The sequence below is a fragment of the Laccaria bicolor genome, genomic scaffold (genome assembly GCF_000143565.1).
Source record: "Laccaria bicolor S238N-H82 LACBIscaffold_66 genomic scaffold, whole genome shotgun sequence".
Taxonomy (NCBI): domain Eukaryota; kingdom Fungi; phylum Basidiomycota; class Agaricomycetes; order Agaricales; family Hydnangiaceae; genus Laccaria; species Laccaria bicolor.
In genome coordinates this window covers 161,232-172,044 of record NW_001889937.1, presented here as the reverse complement: position 1 = coordinate 172,044, position 10,813 = coordinate 161,232, and the positions used below count along the sequence as shown (strand labels likewise).

Genomic DNA, 10,813 nt, shown 5'->3' with positions numbered 1-10,813 from the left:
GCGACGTCATGAAGCTCAAGCTGTGGCACCCGAGGGCCGACCCTGGTTAATTCATCAAGCTCGGTTAGCAGTAACAGACGAGATGGCAATTGGATGGATATCAAACTGTGGTTACTCGTTTTCTGATGAGATAAACTAATAGCGAGACATGGTCAACTAGTAGCAAAGCATATGTTACAAAATTTTTGAGCACGGCCGAGACAATGCAACAGTAAGTTACTTAAGTTCATAGGTAGTATAATTACCCGAAAGAAGCTTCTGCTCGTAAGTAGTCTGCCATTTCCTACAAAAAAGTTTCAACCTCATGAGACGACCACATGTAGCACCCGTAATATTGCGAATGGCTATGGTTGCCGACTCATCAGCCAAGGCGATGAGGTCAGGAGTGAAGTCCTCCTTGTGCAATGCAATCTCAAACGGCGTCATGTTGACAGCCTCAAGCTCTGCAAAGTCTCGAAGGCAAACTCGCAGCTCGAAACCAGGAGCTGGGATAGAGACAGGGGAGGCAGGAGGTTGCTGGAATGCTAGTCGCTTTGGTGTTTGGAATTCACGGCGAGGGCGCTTTGGGGTTTGGACATTGGGCTGGTTGCGAATTGGTGTCTGTAAATCAGAATGAGGACGCTTGGGAAGCGGAGGCGAGTATCGGCCGGGGGATTCAGAACGGGGACGTTTACGGGATAATCCGCCAAGGACGGGAATAAGAGACGCCATGACGAGCGTCATCATGTCATTGTTGGCTGGAGCAAAGGCTGTAGACGCCGTGCTTGCACCTGAGTGGCCGCGCGCTCGGATAGACGAGATCTGTCCATCGCGTGGACCATCAAAGGCCTCTGTGCATGGTGGATCATGCTTCATAACATCACCAGATGCCTAAAGAAGATATTCAGGCTTAAAATGTATTTGCAAAGGTTTAGACGTACCATAGCAGCAGCCCACATCTTGAGACGGAGGGGGTTGAGCCGCAGATGTCCTCCAGAGACTGTGATAAAGCAATGGCCTGGTTCACCATGCTCTCCTTGATGAGAAGCACATGGCCACCGTTTCTTGATCTCCAAGATGAATCGTCCATTAACTTGCTCGGTATCGTTGAATTGGGCGAGTTGTGGAATCTACAGGCATCAAAGTCATTAAATGTAAGGCGTGGAAAGAGAAAGCTTACCCTGGTTCCATAAAGAAGCTCCTCCTCGCCATTGTTCACTGGCACATTCAATGAGGGAACCTATATGTCAAAGTGAATATGAAGAATTGATGCAGTAAAAGGAAACAGACCAGGTGTTGGATTCGATAGCCTGACATTACATCTGTGTCGAACTCGAGGGTGATGTGAATCTTCTTCTTATCTTTCTTGAGGATGGCCGCAAGGGCGAGGTTAAAGCTTTTGTCTGTCAAGAATGTCGGCGCGTTGCCTTTTCCGCCACTGCAAAACTTGATTAGGATATGAATAATAGTTAATATTGAGATACGCACATAGAACCGGTCCATGAGAGCTTGAACGGAGGACCAGAGTGGACACCAGGGGCAAACTGGGTGTCAAGGTTGTGGATGGAAAGGAAAGCCTTGATAAAGTCTACACGTGTTATGCCTTCGAGAGTGATATTCCCCAGCATTGTCGTTGCCTTCTTCTTTGGAGCAGCAGCCTTCGCATTGCGGGAGGAACCAGTCGTCGATTCCGTTGCGGTGTACGTGTGTGTTACATTGACGAGATGCCCATCGGGTGGAGGCGCAGCTGAAATATGAATAAGATAAAAACTGTAAGAGTTGATGAATACACGTACCAGGTACCCAAGGTTCATTTCCAACACCATTTCCCAATGGTCCAGCCATGCGGTAATGATTATTTGCAGGGACTGGCGTTGGTGAAACCCTTGAAGAAAGTATATCGTATTGGGTAGCAAGGGGTAATCCTGTCAAATTTATTGGTATGGTTTGAAAGAAAGGACTTAGGGGACACGTACCAGCTGTTGTGATTGGCTGAGATGGGGCAACCGGAATCTCGGGTTGGGTGTATCGAGGTGGTGGTTCTACACCAGAGGCGCAGCACGCTGCGTCAATCTCTTCATGCGAAAAATAATATTTAGGTGGATTCACACCACCATCTGCATCGAGGAATGAGAATCAGCTTGTAGTATGAATTCTAATTGACGTACCAATCCAGGCGGGATTCCTGAGCCAGCCTGCCGACGGCCTTCGCGTGTCTCTGGTGGTGGTGTCGGCATCAACATCCTGAGTTTCGTGAGCCTCGTTGGTATTAGGCTGAGTGAAGGGTGGTTGTAGGAATTGGTCTGAGAGTGAACGGTTCAACATATTGGGCACTGAGAAATCTTTTAAATTACCGCTCACCTTTTATACAAGATTTGAAGAGAATATCTGCAGATGGTGTGAAAAGTTGTTGAAACACTGGTATGCTCCGTATTCAATTCCCCTGCAGGATGAGGTCAGTGGAGTTCAGCATTCTCAAATTATAGCCTACCGAATATGTCGCTGAGAAGATTACGGCGCAAGGCCCCACAAAATGCGGCTTTGCGCCCTGAGCTCGTAGCGCATCCTGGAAGTGGCTCAGAGTCGGTCCACGGAGAACAAGAAATTTGCAGGCTGCAAGATGGTCCATGGATGAGGACATGGTGGCAGACACTGCCGAGACGCAGAGTAGTGATGGTGGATGGAGAGGAAGAGCCTTGAAGCTTGACGCGCTATCGACGAAGAATGGATTTTGACAGCGTGTGATTGCGCAGTATGCACGGCGGCCTGTTACTTCCCGATTTGTGGATGTCACGGAACAACACATGCAAATACATTTTCGAAACCTCCAAGTGCAAACGGCAATGCAAAGCACTGTAAGACTATTTTCGAAGAATTTGGTGAACTTTGATATTTTTGGTTGACTTTGTTTGTCCGCGACTGTAAGTATGTATGACTGCTGTACCTGGCTGGCGTCAATAATCCAAACCCCTCAATCCCCCCATCATACTTATCTCTTACTTGGAATGCCCGTCCGCACCGCTGACGACCCACTCGACGAGGTGCTCAAGCCGCCTCCGGACGAGTCTCCAGAAGACCGTGTGGTAAGGCTGCAGAATGAGGCAGAGGCAAAGAGGGTTAGCTTGGCTATTGATGCTAGCATCAAGGCTGAACGACATGCGAGGAGGAAAAAGAGGATTGTGAGGCTGTTGTTGCTGGGTCAGAGCGAGTCTGGTGAGCTTTGTGGTCGTTTTGACCTACACTGTATTTATGAGAGTGTGTTTAGGGAAATCAACAACTCTACGACGTACGTCCACCTCTGTTGTTTTTTTGGTAGATATGAAAAGCTTATCGCCACCCTGCAGAATTTCAACGACTGTATACACCCACCGCCTTTCGCGAGGAACGTATCCTCTGGCGCGCCGTTATCCAACTCAACATCGTCAGGTCAATACGCACCATCCTCGACGCTTTGACCTTTCCTTCAACTTCAACGTCCTCACCACACACATCACCGTACTCGTCCCCTCGTTCAAGGGCCCGCACCATCTCCCGCCCGCCTTTACCAAACCACCCACACGAGCAATACAATGGCAACGGGAACGACACAACGCTAACCTTTGGCTCTTCTTCGTCCCCCCCGCGCGTCAGACACCACCACCACCACCACTCACCCCCGTCCAACCCAGATTCAGACGGAGACTCCGAGTCTGATTTCGTTCATCCCCACCACCACCCCCACTACCGCAGCCCACGCTCCACCTCCCCACTCACACTAGCCCAAAACACACCCCTAGACGCACTCAAAGCGCGCTTGTTACCCCTGCGCCATATCGAGGCTCTCCTCATCGCAAAACTTGTCCCGCCCAACGAGGAAGAGGCGACGCATTTCGCTCGTCCTGGTCCCCCTGGTGTTGGTGTTGGTGCTGGAACGAGTGCAGGGTCCTCCTCGGCGGCGAGTTCTACGTCGGGTGGGACGGGGAACCACGCGTATAGGAACCAAGAGATTTTCGTTAGGCCTGGTACGGGGTGGAAGGGTGGTTTGGCGCGTGCTAGGGTTACTTATCCTGGGTCTGGGTATGGGTATGGCGATCATCATGACGGCGCGAAGCAAAACAAAAACGGGAGTAATGGGAAAGGGAGTGGTGGAGGGAATGGGACAAGACCGATGAGCGCCGGTACCACGGGATTAGAAACACAGGATGAGCCGCAGGAGGTGTTGAATATGTGTAGGAGGGATATGATTGCGCTTTGGAATGATGAGGGTGTTAGGGAGGTGTTGAGGCGGAGGAAGATTAGGATTGAGGAGGAGTCGGGGTTGTGAGTTTTCCTTCTCTTTTTTTCTTTTTGGAGACGTAATTCTAATGCCGTCGTTGTAGTTTTTTGGACGACCTGGAGCGCTTGACGTCGCTCAAGTATATGCCTACGGATGGTACGTCCCCCCCTTCCTTCTTCCCCCTCCCTCTTCCCTCCTTGAACACAGCTAACACCCCATGTGAACAAACAGACGACGTCCTCAAAGCCCGACTCAAAACCGTCGGCGTATCAGAGTACAGATTTGAGATGGAAGCGACTGCGGGGAGGGATAGCGGGACGGAGTGGAGGATTGTGGATGTTGGTGGGAGTCGGAGTCAGGTTGGTTTTTCTGTTTCTTTCTTCTTCTCTCCTTTGTTGTCCTTTCTTCTTGCCTCTTTCTTATCCTCATGTCTTGTAATAATCTGATCACCCTTTTCGTTCCAGCGTCGTAAGTCCCATCCTCAACGCATCCCTCAAAAATCCTAATCTGAAAGCTAGCTACGTGGGCGCCCTTCTTCGACGATGGTACCTCCTCTTCCCCTTTCTTCCTTCCTTTCTTTCTTTTGTGCACAAGTTGACATGCATGTTCTTTTATCGCAGTGGACGCTATCATCTTCTTGGCACCTATATCAGGGTTCGATCAAGTCCTTTCTGAGGATCGGACAGTGAATAGGCTGGTGAGTTCCTTTTCTTTCTAATTGCTTTGATTCTTTGTCTTCTTCTTGTTTTGGCGCTGTTTGTTCGTTTGATGGATTTGTTCGATGGTGGCGGTCTCCCTTGCTTCCATCTCTGTTGCTTTTGCAGTCATTGCTCCTTCCCTTTCTCCGCCTACCTTTTTGAGGGGCAGCTTTGGGTATCAGTCCAATGATGCTTCCTCTTGCCTTTCCTTTCACTTGCGTCCGCTTCGACCTCTGTGGGTTTAGCGTCGATTGGTCTGATACCGTTCTGCCCCTTGCCTTGCCTCCGCATCTCTGGACTTCTGGCCGCGACAGGGCTCTCCACTCCGTTTCTTTTTTGCAGTTTGGGTAGCTCTGTTCCCCTGCCATCTTTGTATTCTCGGCTGTTTTATTTAAATTTATAACGATGATAAACGCGCGTTTTGAGCTGGTCGTTTCAGGACTCAATCCCTCAGACTCAGGGTTAGGACAGAATCTGTAGCTATAGGATACATGAATTGACCTCATGTACGCAATAATAAAAACCATTGGCAAATTTTGTTTCTTTGTCCTCTTCCGACAACCACCACAATCAAAATACAATTTTCTAACCATTTCTTGGCTATTCCATGGGAAACAACGGCTTTGATTGTAATGCTCTCAGAGGTATCAATCCAAAGTGCTCAATGTCACAGACTTCGGACCCGTCAATGACAAAAGTCAAGCCGAAGACGTTCTCAATGACGCAGGGTAGGCCACTTACACAGAAGCCGAAAATCAGCTCGACACGCAACGCAAATTCCTTCAAGTTCGCTCTGTTCAAGAACCCTAAAGCCTTGGCCATTCCTGACGCGTCGCGACAATCCGTGTTTTCTTTTCAAGCGCAACACCGAACGCAGGCTGAGGGTTCATCTCAGAATCGCCTATCAGCACTATTTCTTTCAGATGTCCAAAAACCATCGAAGGCTCCGGGCAATATCCTGCAGGCTCGCGACGTCGGACAGGGGGAGGCACAAGGTGAGCATTACCACCATTGCTTTCGCGAATATCAGCCTGATGACAACTACAGAGGGAAGAAGAGACGCGTCATCACCGTTGCCGGCCTCACCCAAATATGAAGGCCGCGCATACATACATCCAGCATCGCATAAATCGCCGCCAAATCGTCCCTCATCGACCACTTCACACAGAGGAACAGAATTCTCGCCAGAATATAGCCGGAAACCCGACGGAACTGCATCTCTGACCTCGATTCCAGGCGAGTCGAGTAAGTTATTCACAATCTACTCGCAATGTTGTTTGACACATCGTAATAGACGACAAACCGAGTCGTCGACAGTCCCCGGCCCTATCTGGAGCGCATACATCTTCTTCGCCTCCCCCTTCACGCCCCAGCTCGCGGTCTCAAGCAGTTTTTCCGCGATCAAAAAATGAATTAGGTTTCAATTCGATTCCAGATACGTCTCTCAAACCACAAAAAACTCCTCCCATTGCGAAAAGGGATGTAAAGCGAGCGTTTAGCGATCTCCTTGAGCATGTTCGTTCCTTCGTGGTTCTTCTTGCTTCTGTTCTTTTGAACTTTCTTCTTCTTCACAGAACCACCGATATGAAGCTTTTTTTGCGGAGTCGATTGCGCTGCAAACACAAAATGAGTATTTATCTCGGATGCGCAGTGCGGCCACGAAGGATCTCAAGTCTGTGCGTGAAGAACTTTCCGCTACAGCAATTAAGCATCGCCAAGTCTGACCTTGCCTTAACACGCTCGAATCTTGCGGATGCCGTCGCCGAAATATCGCCCCTCAAAACCTCCTTAGCAAATGTTCCATTCTTGTGAACAAGAAAAGTCGGGGAAGGAAGTGGCTGAAAAGAGGCTCGTCACGGCGAAGCAAGGTCTGGCGACTCTCCGAGAAAAGTAAGTTATCTGTCGATCCCTGTTGTTTCTTACTTATGCTACCTTCAATAGCTACGGGTCACTTCATTCTTCCTTCGTTGCTCTTGGAAAGTCTCATGAAGCTTCGGCAGCTTCGCTTTCACAAGCTGTCGCCGAGGCGACTGAGATTAAGCGGTCTGCAGCGGATGCCTTGACCAGTAAGGCTATTTCAGCTGGGTTTTCGCAATGTTGACGACGTGTCCGCCACTACTAGGTGTCAAAACCTCTCCTTGAAGCAGGCGGTGGCCTTTCTCGCGCATCTGAAATGAGAGACACCATTCAAAAACTCCAGGGAGAGTTGGGGTCATGTAAGCTCGTTCTCGCTCTTCATCGAATCGTTCGTTGACCCTCTACAGCCCAGCGTGTGACTGATCTCCTTCGAGACAAGCTCCACCACCTATCTTCCCAGCTCGCGGATGCGCAAGCACGGATCAAAGATTTCGAAGATACGGAGCGCGGGACGCTGAGTGTTCTTCGCGATCGCTTGGACGATAAGCGGAGCTTGGAAGTTTTATGCATTGTCGGTGAGCATTTCTGTCAACTGCCCTTGTTTGTATGGACACTTATGTTTTTCTTTTCTCAAGGGACCAAGGTAGAAGACCTGACGGACCGTCTGGCGAAGCACGAACGAGAAAGTATCGACGCCCTTGCCGAAGCAGCTGGTGTAGAGGCAAGGCTCATTGCTGTCACTCATGAGTAAGTTTTACCTTTTCGTTGGAATTTTCCTGGACGCTTGAACTCCCCTTTTAGATTGCAGAATCTGAAAACTTCCTCATCAGCAAATCTCCTTGAGCTGCAGGAGCTGAGGGTCATCAAGAGTGAGTGTACTCACCTACCTTTTGGATTCACGTCCGCTTACGGGCTTTTGAACAGGGGTCTTTCGAAGTTGCTCGCGTCTCAAGAAGTCATCAACGACAAGGACAAGGAGATTATCGGTTTGAAGGCAGAGGTCAAGGCTCTCGGTGAATCGAAGGCTGAGTTAAGAGCACTGTTAGTTTCCCCTTTTTCTGTGTTTGGCGGGCTTACGCAACACACACTATCAGGGTTGCGGAAGCCAAGAAAGCGGTCGCGGAGAAAGACCGCGAGCTCAGAGATAGGGATTCGTAAGTGATGGCGACATACCCTTTCGTATGCCTTTAACGATTATGTGTTCAGTAACAGCTTGATTGAACAAAAGGTCGTGGACCTGACCTCACAAGTCGTTTCTGCAGAAACGTCGTTGAAGATGTACGTCACCCATTTAGCATCTTTATGCCCTTGTAACGCCGTTTTTGTAGAACAAGAGAGTGGCTCGCACTGGCTCAATCCGAGGCTCGTGAGCGTAAGGAGGAAAGCGACGTCCTCAAGACAAAGGTCGAGAGCCTTGAAGTTGCTCGTACCGAATGGTACGGCTACCTTTTGATCATGTTTTATCCTCACCATTGATGAAAACCATTACACTAGGGAGGGCCTAAATTCTAAGTTACAAGCACAGATTCAAGATCTTAGTACAAGAGAGGCACTGGCTGTACGGACGACCCAACTAGTTCAAGCTGAAATCAAGCGGGTAACAGCGGAAGCCAAGAAGGCCAGCGAGGAAGCGAATAAACTATCGAATCGTTTGTCGCTCTTCTTTGACGTTGGCAATGGTTGGAACTGATTTTTTCCGTATCTTCAGGCTTCGTCAAGCGAATCGTCGGTTGGAGGTCGACAATAGCTTGTACTTGTGTGTATTAGTCGTCACTGACATTGGTTTTCTCAGAACCGATTGGATGAACAAAATACGGCTCTGGTCTCAGCGAATGACCTCAACAACGCACTCCAGGTGATGAAATCATTGCACTAGCGACATGCGTACTTTACTGACGTTACTATGAACAACGCAGACTAGATTGGATGAGCAGACCGCTGCTTTAACGCTAGCCAAGGACCAGATCACTGCGAATGAGGTGAAGTCTGCCGTATCTCATGATACTTCAGTGATTGTTGATATACTTCGACCTCAGGCCGGCGTTCAAGAGATCGTTCACAACCTCAGGACGGAACTCGCCGTTGCCCATGAGCAGAAACTCGCGCTTGAGCGTGAGACCGCGAACCTCAAAGCCTCCTTCAATCAACTTACTCGGGAATCCGCCGCCTCGCTGGCAGCTGCTCAAGTGGACTTTGAGAAGAAGTTGAACAGGCAGGAGAAGGCTAACGAGCGACTTGTTTCGGCGCAAGAAAAACGCGCCGTTGCCGCTGAGAAGGCGGCCACGCTGGCGGAGAATGACGCTAAAGAAGCAAGAGCGGCGAGGGAGGAACTTGCTGGTAGGCTGGCTTTGGCGGAGATGTCTGTGATTGCGATTGCTGAGGATGGCGAGGCTGCGGCGACGAGGGAGTCTGGGCAGATGAAGGTCATGAAAGCCCGAGCTGAGGAGTTGGAGGCAAGGGTGGGCGAAATGACGAAGCATGCGGAAACGCTTTTGAGTCGGTACCATGATGCGAACTTGGTAAGGTCATCTCCTTGTGGACTCATCCAGACCTGATTTCGACTTTTGTAGACCGACGCAGAAAAGGACCTGGTGAACCATGTTATTCTTCAAACGCAAACGAGTTACGAACAGGACGTCGTTGCTAAGGATAATGAGCTTCGAAGAGTTAGTGTCATCATATGTGTGTTGAAACCTACTGACCTCGATCTCCCAGCGTGAACACCTCGCAACTGGCCTCCATAGTCGAATCCATTCTTTGGAGGCAGCACTAGCGCAGATGCTAAAAGAGAAGGCGAAGAGTGCCGGGCCAGACGCGAAGACATTGTTAAATTTCAGGATGTGGCTTCCCTCGAGCCCAATCGACGAGTCATTGCAAGCTTTGGTAATGTGTTCATGAATACGCTCCTCTGATTTTATCTTTATTGGCTCTTTTCATGATAGGCCGATAATACAATGGAGCAAACGATCGAACCTGTTCCCGACGCAGCGCAGCGCTCTTCACCAGATCCAGCCCACCTCTCTTTGCCGGCTCCAAGTCCCAAACAACAGGAAGAAATGATCAAACCGCCATCACCCATCTCGAAACCTCAGCCCAGGGCGACTAAGCAAAAGAAGAAGAAGAGCTTCAAGACCCTTGAGGACGCCGATTCGGACTATGAGTATGACAACAGGGACAACGATTTAAGCGACTTGTCCGATCTGGAGCCTTTGTCGCCAGCAGGGAGGTGCATGAGAAAGCGTGGTCGTTCTGTATCACCGCCAGCTACTGTGACCGTCGAGGAGCCTGTGAGGACAAAACGAAGATTGGTATACACGTTTCTATGCTCCGATATTCCTCCGCTGTTTTTCACCCCCTTTTTGAAATGTAGAGGGCCACAGGAGTTCAGAATCCGGCTGTCGTTACGGCGCCTGCCCCCCCGTCCCCGCAGGAAGAAGTTTCGGTTTCGACTTCCCCAGCTGTTCAGAAGAAGGCCTCCGATGGGCCTGCCAAGACTCGCCAGAAGAAGCGCAAGTAGCTGGTTCGTTCTTGTTATCGATGCCCTGTTGCTCGCTGCTTCGGACTGGCTTTTTCGTCTTTGGTTCTGTATGTTCTGGAAGTTCTCTTGGTTTCTTTCTTAGGTAATTGCAGCTATCTCCTCTTATGTCTTGTCGCCGTGACGATTGTACATAACTCTACTGTGTTGATCAAGTCATTTGCACATCTGATGAAGAGACTTATGTGATGACGGACTGGGAAATGGCTGCTAGCGAATGGAAAAACGAATGGTGCTTTCCTGCCGGACTTTCACACAGGGAGCACTGTATTTGAATAGGTGGGAACCAAATGTGAACACAAAATTTTTATGAAGTGATACTGGGTGACTTGCCTGAACATGTCGGGGTCCGGCCTTTGTCTCTACAAAACCCAATGCAGTACTCTTCATAACATCCCCCCTGAGCTCTTTAAAAAATGGGACTGTAAGTAGTTGCAAGCTAGTCATTTGAAGTTATAAACTCAAGAACTTCAAAGACACCCAGACTCT

At 49.5% G+C, this 10,813-nt stretch overlaps 4 protein-coding genes across 4 annotated transcripts; 3 read left to right on the top strand and 1 right to left on the bottom strand.

Moving 5' to 3' along the window:
• Positions 1 to 216: 216 nt before the first annotated feature.
• On the bottom strand, positions 217 to 2,304 carry LACBIDRAFT_334579 (uncharacterized protein; the record flags this gene model as incomplete). The annotated part of the gene is made up of 8 exons (XM_001889327.1): positions 217 to 870; positions 921 to 1,109; positions 1,160 to 1,219; positions 1,270 to 1,417; positions 1,468 to 1,726; positions 1,776 to 1,904; positions 1,956 to 2,096; positions 2,148 to 2,304. The coding sequence occupies 8 exons, from the start codon at positions 2,302 to 2,304 to the stop codon at positions 217 to 219; spliced, it is 1,737 nt and encodes a 578-aa protein (XP_001889362.1).
• Positions 2,305 to 2,984: 680 nt separating this feature from the next.
• LACBIDRAFT_315009 (guanine nucleotide-binding protein alpha-4 subunit) lies at positions 2,985 to 4,952 on the top strand (the record flags this gene model as incomplete). Its single annotated transcript, XM_001889365.1, has 8 exons — positions 2,985 to 3,192; positions 3,245 to 3,265; positions 3,324 to 4,278; positions 4,338 to 4,390; positions 4,442 to 4,593; positions 4,699 to 4,702; positions 4,753 to 4,779; positions 4,855 to 4,952. 8 exons carry the CDS (start codon positions 2,985 to 2,987, stop codon positions 4,950 to 4,952), a joined length of 1,518 nt encoding a protein of 505 aa, XP_001889400.1.
• A 587-nt stretch (positions 4,953 to 5,539) lies between these two features.
• Positions 5,540 to 6,744, top strand: LACBIDRAFT_315008 (uncharacterized protein; the record flags this gene model as incomplete). Its single annotated transcript, XM_001889364.1, has 4 exons — positions 5,540 to 5,927; positions 5,980 to 6,177; positions 6,227 to 6,443; positions 6,507 to 6,744. The coding sequence occupies 4 exons, from the start codon at positions 5,540 to 5,542 to the stop codon at positions 6,742 to 6,744; spliced, it is 1,041 nt and encodes a 346-aa protein (XP_001889399.1).
• Positions 6,745 to 7,105: 361 nt separating this feature from the next.
• LACBIDRAFT_315007 (uncharacterized protein) lies at positions 7,106 to 10,306 on the top strand (the record flags this gene model as incomplete). The annotated part of the gene is made up of 16 exons (XM_001889363.1): positions 7,106 to 7,148; positions 7,197 to 7,364; positions 7,425 to 7,536; positions 7,591 to 7,830; positions 7,884 to 7,943; positions 7,996 to 8,067; positions 8,118 to 8,225; positions 8,284 to 8,438; positions 8,498 to 8,525; positions 8,582 to 8,644; positions 8,711 to 8,768; positions 8,826 to 9,308; positions 9,360 to 9,455; positions 9,505 to 9,672; positions 9,732 to 10,097; positions 10,160 to 10,306. The coding sequence occupies 16 exons, from the start codon at positions 7,106 to 7,108 to the stop codon at positions 10,304 to 10,306; spliced, it is 2,367 nt and encodes a 788-aa protein (XP_001889398.1).
• Between the last annotated feature and the right edge of the window lie 507 nt (positions 10,307 to 10,813).